The sequence below is a fragment of the Mya arenaria genome, chromosome 2 (genome assembly GCF_026914265.1).
Source record: "Mya arenaria isolate MELC-2E11 chromosome 2, ASM2691426v1".
In the NCBI taxonomy this organism is placed as follows: domain Eukaryota; kingdom Metazoa; phylum Mollusca; class Bivalvia; order Myida; family Myidae; genus Mya; species Mya arenaria.
Genome location: NC_069123.1, coordinates 41,081,056 through 41,100,847, shown reverse-complemented (window position 1 = coordinate 41,100,847; position 19,792 = coordinate 41,081,056). Strand labels below are relative to the sequence as shown.

General features: G+C 36.1%; 1 protein-coding gene across 1 annotated transcript in view; it reads right to left on the bottom strand.

Annotated features, from left to right (window-relative positions):
* Positions 1–251: 251 nt before the first annotated feature.
* Positions 252–19,792, bottom strand: part of LOC128208120 (protein sidekick-2-like) — a 34,811-nt gene continuing 15,270 nt past the window's right edge. Inside the window, exons 19-37 of the mRNA XM_052911481.1 lie at positions 19,230–19,467; positions 18,523–18,638; positions 18,057–18,246; positions 17,129–17,227; positions 16,685–16,876; positions 16,065–16,269; positions 15,644–15,747; positions 15,147–15,217; positions 14,571–14,799; positions 14,183–14,298; positions 13,537–13,723; positions 11,243–11,377; positions 10,759–10,914; positions 10,408–10,533; positions 5,495–5,677; positions 5,063–5,194; positions 4,460–4,628; positions 4,006–4,159; positions 252–3,759 (exon numbers count right to left, since the gene is read on the bottom strand). Coding sequence (XP_052767441.1) covers positions 3,412–3,759; positions 4,006–4,159; positions 4,460–4,628; positions 5,063–5,194; positions 5,495–5,677; positions 10,408–10,533; positions 10,759–10,914; positions 11,243–11,377; positions 13,537–13,723; positions 14,183–14,298; positions 14,571–14,799; positions 15,147–15,217; positions 15,644–15,747; positions 16,065–16,269; positions 16,685–16,876; positions 17,129–17,227; positions 18,057–18,246; positions 18,523–18,638; positions 19,230–19,467 — 3,150 coding nt within the window. The 3' untranslated portion in view covers positions 252–3,411. The remainder of the gene's footprint in view (positions 3,760–4,005; positions 4,160–4,459; positions 4,629–5,062; positions 5,195–5,494; positions 5,678–10,407; positions 10,534–10,758; positions 10,915–11,242; positions 11,378–13,536; positions 13,724–14,182; positions 14,299–14,570; positions 14,800–15,146; positions 15,218–15,643; positions 15,748–16,064; positions 16,270–16,684; positions 16,877–17,128; positions 17,228–18,056; positions 18,247–18,522; positions 18,639–19,229; positions 19,468–19,792) is intronic.

Sequence of the window (19,792 nt, the reverse complement as noted above, 5' to 3'; positions counted from 1 at the left end):
TTGTTGTTTATAATTATAGCTTTGTGTAACATACTGCAGTACAATGGTTGGGTGGGAAGTGAGTTTAAATACAACTACCTAGAACGTGTACAGGAAAAAAACAGGTTGCTGGGAACTAAAACAGGTTGCTGGAAAAAAAAACAGGTTGCTGGGAAAAAAACAGGTTGCTGGGAAAAAAACAGCGAAATAAACTGCATTCTAAGTTTTCAGTCAGATTTAGTATTATTCAAGTCTCAGAATCAGACAAAAAAGACCCCTCCTTTGTTTATTAGTGTATGCATGTCTACAAGGATAAATACGGTATTCGTAATCCTAGATCAACATATACATGTGCACTTCTATATTACTGAACAAAGAAAAACAATTCTTTGAACGATATCCAAAGAATTGAATGACATAAAAAATAATAATGGAGGTTGGTGTTGAAAATAGTAATGAAATAGTAATGACTTGAAATGACTTGAGAATGAATAAGGCAAGAATATTATTAGAGTCATAGAATGATTTTGAACTGAACTTGAAATGAACTTGGAATGAAAAATGGAAAAAGATAACAATATAGGAATGTCTAATTGTCTAGCTGTATAAGGTCAACGAGTGAATGCTACCACAACATCTAATAACTAGCATAATGTCTGTGCACAATTTTACAGTGGAAAATGCCTATATTATATTACAAATCTAATACCAAATGATTTCTCGTCCCCACATGAACTTAAGTAAACTACAGGAAATATAAATAAACCACACTTGAAAAGTGCTTAATGTGACTCCCAAGAAACAAGATCATTTTTATTCTATTCCAGCACCTACCGGGTATTCTAAAAGCTTTTTAGTGACAATTTTCAACGAAGCAAATATTTTCGATACTGTAGCAACAAATATTTGAAATACCCCTTATTTTCAATCAATTTTTTTCATAAATGTACCTTTTTCTTGCTTATTTTTATTCATTTGGTGTAAACATATTTCAAATGATCTTTAAATTCTACTAAAAACAACATTATTTTTTCACTAAGTTGAAAATTTTCACTAAGATTCTCTATGAATATGGCTCCTGGCATTTTATATGAACTTGCAATAAATACGGTAGGTATATTATATATAGGTTTGCACTAAATGCAAAACATTATAAATCTGTGAAAGTCTCCATAAATTTGTGAATGTTATATCGGTTTAAATAAATACTCAAATAGTTGAAGATTATATCATCTAGTTTTATCATGATCGAAATGTAACTTATCTTAAAATGAAAATCCCCTGTTAAAATTAAAGAAGGAGAGTTCAGTATATGTACTGTTCAGTGTAATAAATGCCATCTAACATGCATTTATTCATACCGAAATTAACATGCTATCATACTTTGGTCTTCAATGATGACAGGTGTCCAATTTATTATGCATACCATACTACGAAAAAAATGTCTAAACATTTTAAATATACATGGTCAATGACGTGAACAATTTGCACTTCTACATTAAAAAAAATATATGAGGGCTGGAAATTAACACGTTGTGGTGACATTGTCGACTAAAGAGTCCAGTATAAGAAATAGTGACATTTTCTTTCGTCTCGCAATATTCATCGACTTTTTCATTTTAAAAACATTGAAAAAGTAATCCCTGACTTTATTTTACACAGAATGATAAGGTTTTACCCAACACAATCAATCTTTTTTTCTTGATGTTTTAGAATGATCTTCCACAAGACTCTTGATGACGATGACCATGCATTGGTGACATGATTTTTTATGCAGAAAAAACAACTGCATTAAATGGGACACCCTCGCAGATTTCATGCAACTGTCACATTTTTTCAAATTAACATAATTATTTCATACGGTAGTTCTATTTGAAACTAAAGCTGGATGATTCACAGCCTAAACTCTTTATAAAGCTTGAAGATTCAATGCCTAACTCATTTTTAAGAGCCTTTCTAACGCTGTTAATCAAAGTCACCATTCAAAACATTAGTGAGCTAACATCTTTTTATATGAAATTAAAAAATCCAACCCACAAACATGTGAATATTGGATACTTGTTATCCTGTATTTTTTGGTATCATTTGAAAAAAAAAAATGAGAAGAAACAAAAAAATCTAAACAAATACCGAAGATATTATAACAGTAAAAATTTGTTGGCTTTCAAAGAGAAAAACTTCATGTATTATATACAGTCATACTTCGGATCATTCATTTAATATACTACCGGTAGATATCAAGAAGCAAATACCTTCCAAATTTGTATGGGAACAGCAGGCAACAACAAAAATAACATTAAGGTTAATGGAGCTATAGCAGAACAAGTTTATTTGTGGGTCAGACACCGTAAGACATTTTTATATGAAGTCTTGATGATCACTTAGTACCGTATTGTTACAACCAGTTTGTTGACAAACCATTTCTATGTCAGATCCTATCAAACTTGCGAGTCCCTTTAATGTGCAGTTGAATTTTTTCCTTGTTTGCACTAGACTGAATATTTCTATATGAACTTTAGAATGGTTGAAAATATGAAATGACCTTACATACTTTAATGATTGGAAGGAAAATATGGTTGGTTTGGAATGAAAATGTGGTTGGCTATCTGAATCGAAATAGGTAGATTTAGTAGAAGTTGCATAACATAGCTCAGATCTGTGAGAACATTGATTTTCATGGGGTTTAATTTTTATGGAAAATCAATTATTAATTTGTTTCACATATTTCAATTAAGTGGAACATGTAGTATTTCTTATAGGGAAGAGTTTTCCTCACTTCACACCATGATTATTCTGTTGCACTTTCATTGGCATGAGAATTATGCAAAACATTAATCCCCATAAAAAGAAATGATTTCACAGTCATTGTTCTAAGGCATCATATTATATTTCTCCATGTTGTTTTACAACTTCCAGAGTTCTATTCATCTCCAATGGAGAGACACACTTAACACTTCTACAGTTTCAGCAACACTCTTCACACTGTTACAAACAACTAATATTTTTTATTCTCACGAAATCACAAAATCCAGATTACATCAGAGAACACATTTCTGTTTTGCACTGTCCTTAACACATCACTATGAACATGATCCAACTCTGACTTCAGAAATGCTTAGCTTTCTTGACACAAGCATCTTGAACATGCAAGTCACTGTCTTGTAATTCAAAATACACATGTAGGTGTTACAACCACAGCTTTTGGTTTTAAAAATATTAAAAAACCTTAAATGGAATTCTACTGTGTTGGATAAAATTACGTAGGAGCAATTTTTTTAGCTCCAAATGCAAAACATCTCTATTCTAGCAACAGCATAATCTTCTTAATTCAAAACCTTTAACACCATCATTCCTTATATGAGAACACTTATACTTTCAAATTTAAAACCATAATTATTCACAACTTGTATCACTGAAACACTTCAGCTATCATCACACAAATGATGAGAAACCTGGCATAGGGGCCCGTGACCCTGCAGTGTTGTTCATGATAATCTGTCCGCCATTCAGACTGAATGCATAGTGGCTACTCTCAGCCTCACTGTCTGTATACTGATATGCGTTAAACGATGAATTGGCATTGGCACTTGGATTTGGACTCTGCCAGTTCGAACTAATTGGAGCTGGTGTTACTGGTGCCGCCCCATAGATGTTACGGGTGATTGATGTGGGGGGAGCGTAGCCTGTGGCCCCCACCGCGGAGAACGGAGGGGGTGGGGGAGATGAGGATGGGGGAGGTGGGAATGACAGGCTGTCATCATCACTAGCCTCATCACTTGCCTGAAACAAAGGAACATGTTGATTAACAACAGATCAACACAAACAATGAACCTAAATTCTCTTTGCAAAAGTTAATCATTATATCAAAATTAGTTTTTTGTGTAACAAAAACTTCAGACACAAAAAATTGAAACATTATATACAATGAACATAAACCATCGGAATGATGTAGCCTGGTATACCTGAAATGAACATATATGCATTGAAAACATAATGCTTTATATATGTCATGAATAATGCAAATACCTCTGAATCAGAGTCTGCCACTGAAGGTTTTTCAGTGACACTGCTGTCGTCATCATCATCATCATCTGGCAGCGGGGGTTTTGCTGCTGATGCTGTATCATCATCACTGTTGCTGTTGTAGGCAACACTAGCAGGACTTGGTCGTGGCGGGGATCTAGATTATATATAATTACAATGTTTGAAAAAAATACCTGAATAGTGCTGTCCATTTCAAGGTATGTGCATTATTGAACTCTATTTTTTACTATAATTACTTTTGAAGTTTTCTTATAAATTCTAACTCTATTTATTGTACATCATGTTTATTATGATCTCACCTCAGTTACAAAGATTAAAAAATAGATGCCTTTTTAGTGCAAACAATATCATTTTATTTCAAAACCAGCAAACATATTATTTATGCTAATAATGCTGCTGACCAGAATAAGATTCTTCTTAACTTTTGCTATTTTACCTTGAATAAATGTTATTAACAGAGCCATTTGGTCTGATGCCAGCAAACTTCTGTCTGCGGGAATGTGTTGACTGCCTCGTCATCTCGAGACCGCTGAATCCACCTTCCTCAGGCTCCGTAGAGGGAGCCAAGTTGGATGTGGACGTCATATGGCCCGGCTTACGCTGCTCTACTCAAAGGAAAAGGTAATCATGTGATATTACTAAAATTGCTATCAGAGACATGGCCTGGGTTTCACAACTCTCTTAGAAGTAACATGCAAATCTGTGACATACAACCAGAATTGATTTGTGTGCATTGGCCCAGCTTACTCTGCTCTGTTAGAAGTAACAGGCAAATCTGTGACAAATTACTAGAAGCATAGAACAAGAACGTATTATCTACCAGAGAATGAACACAATATACATCATCCAATGAACACAATAGACATTATCCAATGAACACAATAGACATAATCCAATGAACAAAATAAAACACTCAGTCAAGTGTGCAACATGAACAATGATAATACAAATATTAATAAAAAACAGATTTTTTTAGTGGCTATACTAAATGTAACGAAATGTAAAATAATAATTAACTACACCATGTTCTGATACTTACGGGCCTTGCGTGACTTGTTCCTGTGAGAGATAAGACAGAGCAAAGAGATGACGACGAGGATAACGATGCCGCCCGCCAGCGCCACAATCACTGGGAACCAGGGCTGGTAGTGGAACGCCTTGGCAGAAGACACTGCAATATACATATAATTCATTAACCATACCAGCTCTTTTATTATTATTGTCATAGGGTTACCTTGACTGACACAGTTTTTAATATAAACCCAATGGTTTTACACAAAAACAAACAATGTTTATACAATTTTCAAATAATGATCTATATAAGCATTTTCTTCTAGTCCAGACTTGTGGTTCTCTATCTATAAATAGATCAAACTCATAACTCTACTGAAGTATTATGGAATGATTTTATATCAATTATGATCCATTGAAAATAAAATGGTAACATAAATTAGAAAACGAAAAATCTCACCAGCTTTAGGGGCAGCGGGAGTGTTGAATATTTCAGAGGGGTCACTGTAGGGGCTCCTCCCTCGCTTGTTAAGGGCCACAACTCTGACTTGATATTGGCGGTCGGGGTTAAACTGAAGTAGGTTGATGGTAGCTCTAGTGACATTCCCCAGTAGCTGACTAACTATTGTCCACTCTGAGGTTTCTGGAATAGGAAAATATGTGTTCACGAATTGGTATATAGAAAATACGAGTCATTTAATAGTTACAACATATACCATTCGATTAAAATGTGTGCATACATCCTGCTCATATCATTTAGGAGAAATCTATACAGAGTGCATATATAATGATTTTCAAAGGCAATTTATTTTAATTGTCTCATTATTTTTTCAGCTTTGAAAATACAAGTCATGTAGATTTATGTCACTGGTATTTTACCATTCAATACCAATACAGAGCAACAGATAACTTTTACTCAAATAGTAGTGTACAGCCTTATGTAATTTTGTAAAATGTAATGTACACCTTGGTTTCATTCCATACAGGTAAATGGTGATTGTTAAAGTTTACTGGCACATTGAAGTGAAAACATGTAAGTATTTCACATAAGACAGGCTTGATCCTAAAAGCAGAATTTAATCAATTAAAAATACGGATGGTGCTTCCTTCCCTTTGCATTGTAAAACACTACGCTCATCAAGGGAAATCACTGCATAGGAGTTGAAGTGACTCATTAGACCGGTTTAGCAGTATCTTCGACATGGTCAGAATGGTTGCTTCCGAAAATGGTTGAAAATTGAGTGTAGTAACGGAACACCATTAAAACAATTTGAATTGCTACTGATATGAACAGATCTTTGACTTTATATCATAATTGGCGCATTTTAAACCATATATTCTCCAATTACACCCCTTATCTGTAGCTCTGGCAATAGTTCTTTGAATAGTTTTAAAATACCTACAACATTTAATGCAAGGTAGATTCTAATTTGCTTCATTCTACCCCATCTATCATGTGCATAAGTCCCTAATAAAACTAATAATTTGAAACTCAGAACTAAATACAGTAACCAAACTATATATGTGTATTCATGTTTTTAGTACCATATTTCTTATAATTTTTAATCTACATTTAGCTAAAAAAACCACTACTTCAAACAAAATCATTCACCAAGGTATGTTTTAATGATGATAAAGTATAAGTCCAGGCAAGTTGGGAATACACAAACATGATGCGTTATGTAAATGTTTCATACTTGGTAGGTTGGATGAAAAATAAAATATTAAACCATAAAATAGAATTTAAAAATCTGCTTTGCTGGTCAGCAAATAAAAAAAAATGCTTTTCTTCCGTAAAAACAAAGGGCTGGCAGTTATTTGAAAACATGCAAACCTTACAACTATGAATGAGTGCTGACAACTATTTAACATCTGTGTTTCTCAAGTTTTACAAGTTTTTAACTGCATAATACAAAATCATAGATATATTGAAGATTTCCGTTAAATATATGACTGCTGCACATTTTACAGACATGATTCACTTGCTTAAAATGAACAGAATGCTGTAAGCGTGGAAACAGAATGTAAGTAATGGCAAAATGTCGTACAATCAATACATATAATGACATAAACACATCCTCAGCAAATGTCAAACAACAGGAAGTAGAACAAAACAAATCATACAGAGAATAACACCATAACGTAGAAGAACTAGTAATTCTAAAGAAAATCTGCACAGCTAGGTATGGTAATACTGAAATAAAAGATAAATTGGTGGTATGAACATTAAATGAAAATATGGACAATATAGTTTTTGTGTTGATTTTAACAGTTCTGAAATTTAGTGACTGACATTTCCAAAGGAAGCAAACAACTAAACATTGTCATCACTTACAGGAATATGCATTCCCAACATGCATTTTTACTAAACCAATACATGAAATCAATGTCCACACATGATTTCAGCCTGGCTCTCACTTACAAGAGTTCAGCCTGATTCCTGCTGACTTGTTGTAGAGGCATTAGTCATGATGGATTCAGAAAAATATTGCCCAGATTTATCTTATTTAGGATGATCACTTATGACTGCCCTATGGTGCGATTACAAATCTTAACTGCCGATGCCCTATGGTGCGATTACAAATCCTCGCTGCCGACTGCCTTATGGTACAATTAAAAATCCTCGCTCACGACTGCCCTACAGTGCAATATCAAAACCTCACTGCCAACTGCCCTATGGTGCGATATCAAATCCTCGCTGCCAACTGCCCTATGGTGCGATATCAAATCCTCGCTGCCAACTGCCCTATGGTGCAATTACAAATCCTCACTGCAGACTGCCCTATGGTGCGATATCAAATCCTCGCTGCCAACTACACTATGGTGCGATATCAAATCCTCGCTGCCAACTGCCCTATGGTGCGATATCAAGTCCTCACTGCAGACTGCCCTATGGTGCGATATCAAATCCTTGCTGCCCACTGCCCTATGGTGCAATTACAAATCCTCACTGCAGACTGCCCTATGGTGCAATTACAAATCCTCACTGCAGACTGCCCTATGATGCAATTACAAATCCTCGCTGCCAACTGCCCTATGGTGCAATTACAAATCCTCACTGCAGACTGCCCTATGGTGCAATTACAAATCCTCGCTGCCGACTGCCCTATGGTGCAATTACAAATCCTCACTGCAGACTGCCTTATAGTGTGATTACAAATCCTTGCTGATGACTGCCCTATAGTGTGATTACAAATCCTCACTGCAGACTGCCCTATAGTGCGATTACAAATCCTTGCTGATGACTGCCCTATAGTGTGATTACAAATCCTCACTGCAGACTGCCTTATAGTGTGATTACAAATCCTCACTGCAGACTGCCTTATAGTGCGATTACAAATCCTTGCTGATGACTGCCTTATAGTGTGATTACAAATCCTCACTGCTGTCTGCCTTATAGTGTGATTACAAATCTTCACTGCAGACTGCCTTATAGTGTGATTACAAATCCTCACTGCAGACTGCCTTATAGTGTGATTACAAATCCTCACTGCAGACTGCCTTATAGTGTGATTACAAATCCTTGCTGATGACTGCTCTATAGTGTGATTACAAATCCTCACTGCAGACTGCCTTATAGTGCGATTACAAATCCTTGCTGATGACTGCCCTATAGTGTGATTACAAATCCTCACTGCAGACTGCCTTATAGTGTGATTACAAATCCTTGCTGATGACTGCCCTATAGTGTGATTACAAATCCTCACTGCAGACTGCCTTATAGTGCGATTACAAATCCTCACTGCAGACTGCCTTATAGTGTGATTACAAATCCTCACTGCAGACTGCCTTATAGTGTGATTACAAATCCTCACTGCAGACTGCCCTATTATAGTGTGATTACAAATCCTCACTGCAGACTGCCTTATAGTGTGATTACAAATCCTCACTGCAGACTGCCCTATAGTGTGATTACAAATCCTCACTGCAGACTGCCCTATAGTGTGATTACAAATCCTTGCTGATGACTGCCTTATAGTTTGATTACAAATCCTTGCTGATGACTGCCTTTCAGTGCGATTACAAATCCTTGCTGATGACTGCCCTAAAGTGTGATTACAAATCCTTGCTGACGATTGCCTTATAGTGCGATTACAAATCCTGGCGACATGACGATTCTTCATGATTGCTTCAATATATTACAATCCTCAATTGCATAGAAAATCAAATTGAATCAGAGCTGTACTGTCCATTCATACTGAATCATCATATAATAAAAGTCACGATCCACTATAATCATCTGAGCTAACCCATGAATGGTCATGAATGTTTACCTGATTCCAGTAAGGATACGCTGGATTGAATTACGACTGCACTATGATTGCTCTACATTTGCAAAAAATCATAGTAAATTGTAGCAGTCAATTTCATTGCTCATCCTGATTCACCAGGATCACCCAAAACTCACAAAGATTCAGGCAGATTCCTTTCAGAATGGAATCACAAATGGAAAAGAGACACAACAATTTTCTAAATAATGGTCAATCGTAACCCAAACATGACAGTGGGAGCCAGGCTTAAATAATATAATAACCAATCTGAATGATATTATGACTAATGACATAGTGATAGCTGTGACTGGGCATCGTGCAAGCGGAGCCATGCGTGGTTACATACTACCTACCATCTCTTCGATATCTCCATTCAAAGCAACATCCACCTGTCAAGCAAACCAGCCTTGCCACATTAAATACTTAATAAAACAATGAAAACTACGGGATAAATCCAGTAGCCTACAATTTAACTGAGATCCTGTTTAATAAAAGAACATGGATCAAGTCCAAACACTAGCTTTCTTTGAGATAATTGACCTTTAAAGGCTATATTAACCTTTTGTAAGTTCAAATTACTTTTTCACAAGTATATTTCCATTAATGAACATGCATGTAGTTTCACATGAGACTACCAAATAAGGTTGCTATGTCCTAGTTTAAAAGAATAACACAATTCTTCTTCAAAGCTGATCTTTACCTCGACTACTAGTAGGCCCACACAACATTCAAATTTCAGAATTATACTTTCACATAGTGCTATCCATTTTGTCATAACATTAATACAGATTGAATATCAATGAAAACTAGTGCTAGTTTTGCCATCATAGTGGCTTTTGTAAAATCTATTGTTAAAATAATAACATTAATGCAAACATCTTTCAAACACATTGGGATGTTGAGCCTACTTTAGCCTTTGGGTTAGACACATTTGGTGAGTAAAATTAAACACATTGTTGATTAAAAGTGAAAGTTCGCACTCCCAAAAAGGAGGGGCAGTGTAACGAACACGGGATCAAAGGAATTCACAGCATTTCACCTACATCATCAGCTGATGAAGGACAAACCAACATGAACAAGGTCAAACAAGTGGCTGGCTTACCTGAGGAGTTGGCCAGTATGGTGTGTCCATAGATATCAAAGTCGCCTTTAGCTGGATCGAGCCAGCTGAGGATGAGATCGTTGTTGTTGATCTGGTATGTCAGGTCCGTTGGCTTGGCTGGTGCTCCTGAAATGTATCATTCAGCTGAATGAATGAAGAGTTCACAAGATAAAATTTACATACCATATAAATATACAATGTACATTGTATGAGTACTTCCTGGAGTTGAAGTACATACTACTTTCATGTCAAGACCCAGACCTGATCCAACACTGATGTGGGCGACAATGAAGGAGGTGTACTCGACTTCCTCGAAACTATAAATTAACACCTACAGAAAAACAACATTACCTTGTGGTGAGGTAAGGACTACTTTCTTGTCAATCCCCTCTCCTGACCCAACGCTGGTGCGGGCGACGATGGTGAAATGGTACTCTACTTCCTCAAGTAAATCCTTTATCGTGAGTGACGTCAGTGTGCCTGACACATTAAACCTAACCTGACGACCTGCAGAATACAAGTTGTAAATGTTGTTAACTTAATTAAGTTGTATTTTATTCAACAATCAGATAATATATGAACTACAATACCAAGGTGTTTACTTTTCATTTGCAGAAAATTAAAATAAGTTTAATAATTTAAATTCCAACTGTAAATGTTTTAAATTTCATAAAGTCATTGATACGCAAATTTTGTGATGCTTTTTATTTGTGACAACATCAATCACCTGACACTTAAATTAAATATTTGGCTTTGTTTCACAATCTGATTAAATTCGGAAAATAAAACGCTTGCAAAATGATAACAATCTACTGTATGAGGTACTGGTACTTACCGACAGCATTCATCTCAGTGTAAGCAAGCTCATAGTTGGCAATCTTGCCATTGGGTTTCACCGGCGGCTCCCAGACGACATCCAGGGAGGTAAATGTTATATTCCAGAATGAAAGACTACCCGGTTTTCCTGGTACTGAAATGGGAATTCAAGATTCACAGAATGAGAGACTACGAGGTACTCCTGGCACTGAAATAGGATTTCATAATCACTGATGGAGAGACCACCATGTACTCCTGGCACAGAAAAGGGAAATCGGGAGTCACTGATTGAGAGACTTTCCTGTACTCCTGACACTGAAATAGGAATGCAAAAATAACTGATCGAGAGACTACAAAGTACTCCTGACACTGAAATAGGAAAAAGGGAATCACTGATGGAGGGACTACCCTGTACTCCTGGCATCGAAAGGGAAATTGGGATTCACTGATCGAGAGACTTTCTAGTACTCCTGGCACTGAAATAGGAATTGAAAAATCACTGATGGAGAGACTACCAAGTACTCCTGGCATTGAAAGGGGAGTAAGGAATCCCTGAAGATCACTTTCAATTCAAGATGGATTTTCATGTTTTTTGTGTGTTGACGATTTACTCCTGGTTTAATTTTAGCAAAATCATGATCATTTGCAATGCTATCGTATTGAAGGTTATTTTTCATATATTATTTAGCCTTTTAATTACAAATATTACCCAGTATTGTCATTAATACAATCTTCAGTTTTTACTGGCTGATTAGATATTTTGATTTCAAAACACAACAAGACCAAAGTATAACCATGGAAAGCTCACCTAATATTTGGAACTCTGGCCATGGCATTTCACCAAGGCAATTATTCTTATAAAATTGACTAAGATTGCATGATAAAAGCAGTCTCTATACAAGGTATTTTTCTAACTTTGATTTTTCTTTTTTAACATTTAGATTTGACCATGTGACCTAGTTTTGACAGGAGATGACCCATATACAGACTTGTCCAAGGTTTCATCCATTTCAGACAATGATTTTTACCTTTTAGAAGCATTGGTCTAAAATTGTAGCCACTACAATGTTAAACAACAGCCATCGTAAGACAGGGTGCTCGACTACGCCGCTTTGACTTAGAATACAATAACGATGTTATAATACCAAGTTTGGTCTCTATGTCAAACCTAACTAAAATTATTTGATACATAAGGTGACTTTGATGCTGCCCTCCCACCAGCCCGCCCAAACAATGACGCAAGTCATTCAAATAACTTGATTTCCCATTATGAAAATGTGGTTAAGAATATACAAATATGCCTTTCAAAGGAAATTAAAAAAAAAATAAAAAAATTCAAGGGCCATTATTTGTATTTAGGCTTAAAACGGAGTTATGTTTCTTGTTGTAAGATGGTCGTAAATAATTTTGAATTTTATTAAGTGCATTTAATGAATGGTATAGAAGTTTTTTTTATTAAAATCCAAACTTGCCCTTAACTTTTACTTGCCTAAAACTTGAAGTCAATCAGGGGCCATAACTTGTATTAAGGATATGGAGTTATGTAACCACATTGGGTGATGGTCCTGAACAATTGTGTGAACTATTAAGTCAATTAAAGAAGGGTATAGAAGTTATTAAACAATAGCCAAACCTGCCCTAAAACTTTAACATAAGTTCCATAGTCAATCAGGGGCCATAATTTGTATAACAGATAATATGGAGTTATCTAACCTCATTATGTGATGGCTCTGAACATCTGTGTGAAGTATTAAGTCAATTGAATGAATGGTATTGGAGTTTTAAGTGAAAATCCCAACTTGCCCCAAAACTTTAACCTGCCTTTAAACTTTAACCTAAGTCGATCAGGGGCCATAACTTGTATTTAGGATGATATGGAGTTATGTAACCTCATTTTCGGATGGTCCTGAACAACTGTGTGAAGTATTAAGTCAATTGAACAAAGGATATAGAAGTTATTAATAAATATTCCAACTTGCCCTAAAACTTAAACCCAAGTTCCATAGTCAATCAGCGGCCATAATCTGTGTAAAGAATAATATGGAGTTATCTAACCTCATCATGTGATAACCCTGAACAACTGTGTGAAGTATTAAGTCAATTGAATGTAGGGTATTGGACTTATAAGTGAAATTCCCAACTTGCCCTAAAACTTTAACCGGACGCCGACGCTGGGGCGAGTAGTATAGCCCACCTATTCTTCAAATAGTCGAGCTAAAAAACAATTGTGTTCAGACAAGAGAAAAAAGGCATTCACACAAACTCACCCTTGACCTCTTTGTTATCAACATCTTAATCAGCAAAATCACTTACATCCCTCGCTAGTTTTTGTGTGTACAGGTGGACTATGTGGCCCCTCCCCGGCCAGGTTAAGTGCCCGCACTGTGATCCCGTAGTCTGAGTACATTGCCAGGTCCTTTATCACCAGTGAGTCCTCTGAAGCCTGAACTGCCTGCCTCTTTGCTGTGTCAGAGCTGGAGGAGTTGAGCCAGTAGGCAATCTGGAAACAGGAGTCAAGTTTGTGTTAGCTTTTTAAGGGATGACTTGCTGATCATCATCATCTGACAGAACACCTCAAAACACCCAAATATGTATCAAACATGGAATCTGCATAATTCACAACAAAGACTTTGGCTGTAGCATGATAGTCCTTATATATGAGCACAACCATCGGATGCCAACTGTCAATTGATAATGTATTGTTTTTTCAGTGTAACAAGGAGATAACTTGAAAATTATTAAAGCTGACATTGTGAGCCTTGCTAAACATGTGGTCTGGTCATTAGTTACATCAGTACAGAGTTTCATGTAAAATATTTAAAAAAAATGAGCTATGGCTGAGAATAAAAGAATTGCATGCCACCAACAACGCAAAGGATTTCACAATACCTTGACTTTTTTCTTTGAAAACAAAGGAGATAAAAACAAACGTCCTGAAATTTCTGTTAATGTTCTGTACCTGATACCCAGACAGTTCTCCATTCTGTGTGTTGAGAGGGGGTGGTTGCCAGGAGACCTCAATCTCTGTAGGGTTTATTGCCACTGCAGTCACACTGACAGGGGCCGCAGAGGGGGCTGGAAACAAGAATGTTTTGTACATGGTGCATGCATGATTTACACATAAAGGTAATTGTTGTTGCTTTTCTTTTTTCTTTTTAAAGTATTTATCGTATCAGACCTACAATGTACATTAGACATGAACATTTCAACTATGAGTTTTGTTAATGATTGTTTTAACGAATAAGACACCCACAAATTAGTTGATACAAATCTTTTCCTTCTAAAGATTACAACAGGAGCACTCATTAATTTTCTCACTCATTAATTTTCTGTCTATGCTAACTTACCAGCCTCTCCCACAAACACGACCACAGGAGTGCTCGGCGGGCCCCGTCCGACCTTATTAAATGCCTTCAACAGGAATTCATAATTTACAAACTTCTGTAGGTCAGACAATGTGACCTCTATTGTGTTAAGGTCATCTATCTCTAGCTCCTGGTAGTTGGTGTTCTCTACTTGCCGGTATAAAAGAAAGTAGCCCTCTAACTGGCCATTCCATGTGGACGGGAGGGGTTGCTGAAATAAGGGAGGTTAATATTGGGAATTATTAAAGCTGAAGGATAACATGTTCTTGTTTAAATGAAAAACATGAAAAAGAACTCACAGTCAGAATGTACAACAGATTATTGCAATTCAATTATATGGTTAATTAAATGGCAATGTATCATATCTTACATGAATTTTTAAGAAATTAATTCAAGACCTTCATGAGTCAGAGGGTGATGATAGTCAACATAAGCACATTAACCTACTAAATAATATGGAAAAGATCATATAGAAAAGATCAAAGTCATTGTCCTAGACAAGCTTAAAAAGTGGAAAAAGCATTTATGCATATCAAGGTGCCGAAGAAGCTTCCTTACCTCCCAAGATACTTTGACAGACGTGGTAGTCAGTCTCTCAACCTTCACATACCGTGGTGCTCCTTCTGGTACTGTAAAATCCCACATGGAAGATTTAATGGCTTGGTACCAAATTTGGTTCAATTTTTGTTGTAATTTTTAACATAAATGAGATCAAAGCAAATATAATTAAGAAAGAGGTAAGTAAAACAATAATTACATGTACTTTATTTTTGCAATTCCCCAAGATTTGTGAACTTGAATTCATTGAGTACACATGTCAAAATAATGTGCATATCACAGATTGCTTAAAATTTACAACACTTTAAATTTGGCAATTTTCATGAATCAGTATTATCATGAACTTAAAACCTAGAGAAACTATGAGTTTAGCAATGCCTCTCGATGACTAGATAGTGAAGTCGTGTATTTTAAACTCACAAAAAAGGCCAAAACAAAAAAAATCATGAAAATAAAGACCATGCAAAATTAATGAAACCTGTACACAGAACACGTACCATCCTCCAGTGTTAGAGCCTCACTAGACTCGTCACTGAATGCACTCCGGCCCTCGTCATTGGTGGCGGCAACTTGGAACACGTAGCGTGTGTTTGGCTTTAACCTAGAATTAGCAGAGAAGTCAAATTTATCCTCAATTACAAGTTATTGCTTTAAATGTGTTGTAAAAAGAGCTGAAAAAGCAAGAAACAAATATTCTCATGCATCTTGTCATAAAAAAAAAATCTGTAATGATTCCCGGTAATACTTAATGTGCCAGAATTTTTACACAGCTTCATAAAAAAAGTCCATTGCAGAAAAAGGAATAAACATTATGAGAGCATAATTGTGTGAAAGTTTAAAAGACCAAAATTTTAATAATATCAGCAAAGCTGCTTGCACTAAACCCAATTTTGAACCAAAAAAAATAATCACACTCACATTTTCACTGTGTATGTGGTCATTGTATGAAGTATAGTTCCCTCGACACTGGTCCACAAACCATTGGGCTGGCTTTGGTACTGCACGGTGAAGTTACGGATGGGTCCATAACCGTTAAAGTTGGCCGGTTTCCAGCTAATAGTTACTGACCGAGCCTGGATAGATGACTCTTGGATCTCTGGCTTACTAGGTCGATGCGGCGGGTCTGAATAAAGAATACTGTACATCTTAAACAGTTGTCTCAAATTTTGTTAGAAATACTGCAGATCACAGAGAATATCCAATAAAATTCCAGAGTAGTATATATTAACCTATCAGAATAAAATTAACGTTTAAATCTCACAAAAACTGAAAACCTGGCACTTTTATGGCAAAAACGACTCTCAAAAAAACAAACGTGCAATGCATTTTACAAAAAAAGTTGTTTAAGGCAAAACTTTAGGAAGTTTGATCCACCGCTGTTTGTAGTCTGTGTTTGACTTAATATTGCTTTTCTATGGTTTACAACCCCACAACATTAACAACATTGTTAGCTCCAACAAAGTTCTGAACAATTGGCCCATTTTCAGTCAATTTAAAGGTATTTGATACTGTTATCATGAAATAAACAAATAACATACTCCTATCGCTCATGGTGAACACCTCAACCGTGGCGGTTTCTCCCCAGCCCTTCTGTGTACGCCCCGTCACCTGGAACTCGTAATACGCCTGTGTCTGGAGGTTCACCATGGTCTGTTTACGCTCCCCAGCTCCCACTGTCCTGTTCTCAAATGGATCATCACTTCCAGCTACTCGCCACAACACCTTGTAATCTGTATCACGTAAAAAGGGTATAAGTTTTTCACTTGAGCACTCAAACCATATTAAAAATGAAGTGTTTTTTGTGAACATAAAATTACCAACTTGAAAGTATGATATTCAATTTCTAGGCTTGATCTAAAATATGAGTATACAACAGCCAGTTATTATCACTAAACTGCTTCCAGTTAATATAAGACAACCATCTAAAATGCTGAGTCAAACTCTTTGACAACTCATAACAATTGAATGTCCAAACCACATACTCTGTATAATGCCGTTTGGCTCAGAGGGCTCCTCCCACTCAATGGTTGCGTTTGTATATGACACGTATGGGAACCAGATCACACGAGGAGGACCGGGAACTGGAATCAACAACATAAAACATTACTTTACTGGGAGGGCTATAAGGTACTTTAGACAATTTATTTTAGTATGCAAACAACTATTCTCATTTCCCATGAATAAATCTATGTGAAAAAATGATTTAACTACAATTTCTTCCAATGAAGGGCAAAAGTTTTACCATATATAAGAAGAATCCTCTTTTGACTAATTTGTTTCAAAACACCTCATTTATATAAGTGAATTTGATGAGCTGATTTGACAGACTAACTTGATAATTAGATAATTGCATTATATAGATTCAACTTAAATAGGTTTAATAAATGACACCATGAGAACCTAAGCGCACATTACTATTTGATAGTTTGTTTTGCTTTCAGAAAAAAGGAGCACAACTCAACAATTATTGATATCTGAGTTTTGCTTCAAGCTACACATGCGCATATGTGTAACCAGTTTTAATTTAATTTAATGTTTTCTGTGTAATTGCCAAGGTCAACATGGTGCATATTGACCACAATGCCATGATGATGCCAATAACGATGCTAATAACGATTATAATGACCCCAAAGCTATTAAAATACCATAACTTTTTTCTTCAAAAAAAAATTCTCAAGTCATTTCTTAACTTAGGTCAATTTCTTAAAATTCAAATGAAAAGTAATGTATTAGTGGTTTTAACATTAAAGGTTTTTTCCCAATAAGGTCAAAAGAAATCATGTGTTTTTATTTTTCATTTCATATGACTGAAGCGATAATAAACTGAGGAAAGTGACTTAAGTTCGGAAATGACTTAAGAAGCTTTATGAACACCACCCCAGACAAGTTAACAATATCGGAGGTCCTTACCATCTGGCAGTGTGCGTACGACCACCTCTGGCCGGCTGAGTAATCCATCTCCCATTCTTGTGTAGGCAAGCACACTGATTGTGTAGTTCACAAACTTACGGAGATTGTCAACTGTGGTGCTGTTGGTTGTATTACCTGGGACGTCTAGGTACGAGGCTACGATATTTGCCTCTGAGGACCGGTAGTTCACCTTTAAAAAGAGGTCAATAAGTTATTTGGATTGATGTTATTACAAAATCAATAACTGTCAATCATAACATGTTTTATGTAAATCTCGATTAATAGCCAGTGGAGATCTTTTAACATCTTCATAAAAATGATGCAAGAATTTAAAAACTCTTCTTAAATTATTAAGAATTAATGTGAGCTTTTGAACTTACAATCATCGTCTAGGCAAAATTTGACAACAAGGATATTGGCAATGTCAAATGTTCCATCTTGAACACTTATTTACTACTTCAATTACCTTGTATCCAAGGATCATTCCATTCTGTTGGAGGGTAGGCACCTCTCCCCAAGTCACGTTGATACTGGTGGCGGATGCAGCAGTCGCATTTACTAGCTGGGGGCCACTGCCAGGTACTGTGAAAAGATAAATGCTCTTGGTCAAATTGATGTTTAAATTGAGAAATATCAGATTTCACAATGTTAACTACTAGAGGTGTGTGTTGAACATATATATGGCCAATAAGCAACTATGCTGTCATGCAAATCTATGTTTGGATACAATTAAAACATCAACACCAGACCTTACAAGCAATAACGGTTGGACTCACACACAGTTTCAGTCACTGAATAATTAATTGCATATATACTTAAGCTGAGATTAACAGCTGAACCTTCTGTGCAGCACAATGAAAAACCCAACAGTTATTTAACCTACACAAAAGCTGTCACAGTAATGTGACAAACGCTCCTGATTTGGCTTTGTCAGAGTGACCTTAACCTTTTAGACTAGAGCCTGACTTCAATGACAGCACAAAATCTATGAGCAACACATGCTGCTGAAAAATCCTGTGAAGATTGATAAATGTTTGAATAAAATGGAGTAAGTTACAGTGGAGACCTAAAAGTCATGGCAGACAAATATTCAGTGTGACTAACATAATTATGCGTCCCTTTTAGAGCATTAAAAGATCTACATTTACAATGCTCACCCTCCCTACAACATACCTGATTCTCTAGTCCTTTCCACGACGACACGGCTGAATATACTCTCACCGATGTCGTTATAAGCCAGTATCTTGACCTCATACTCCACCCACTCTTCAAGATTCACGAGGATTGCGCTGTTCATGTTCACGCTCATGTCCAGGGTCATTACAAGCCAGTCGTCTGTCAAGGAAGCCTTGCGACGGTAAAATATCTTGTATCCCTTTCCTTCCCCATTCCAGTCACTGTTCTTAAGGGGCTGTAAAAAGGGCAGGCTTATGAAAATACAATAACCCAAAATGAAATTTCTTCATAAAATCATTTATAATTATTAAAAGGATTCTGGCTGCATTATTCAAAGAAAATAATGATTAACAAATAACCAAGAATATCTCTAGCATATATGTCAGCAAAAGAGTGCGCTAATTACTGGGAGGCACTCATTTTCAACCAGATTTCACATTTTTTGATGTCTAAACCCATTGTACCACTGACTCTAAGGCAAATGCATTAAGAGTTTATATTTAAAACCGCACTATGTTCATTTTCCAAGACAAGCCTACACATATACATGGAAACTTCAT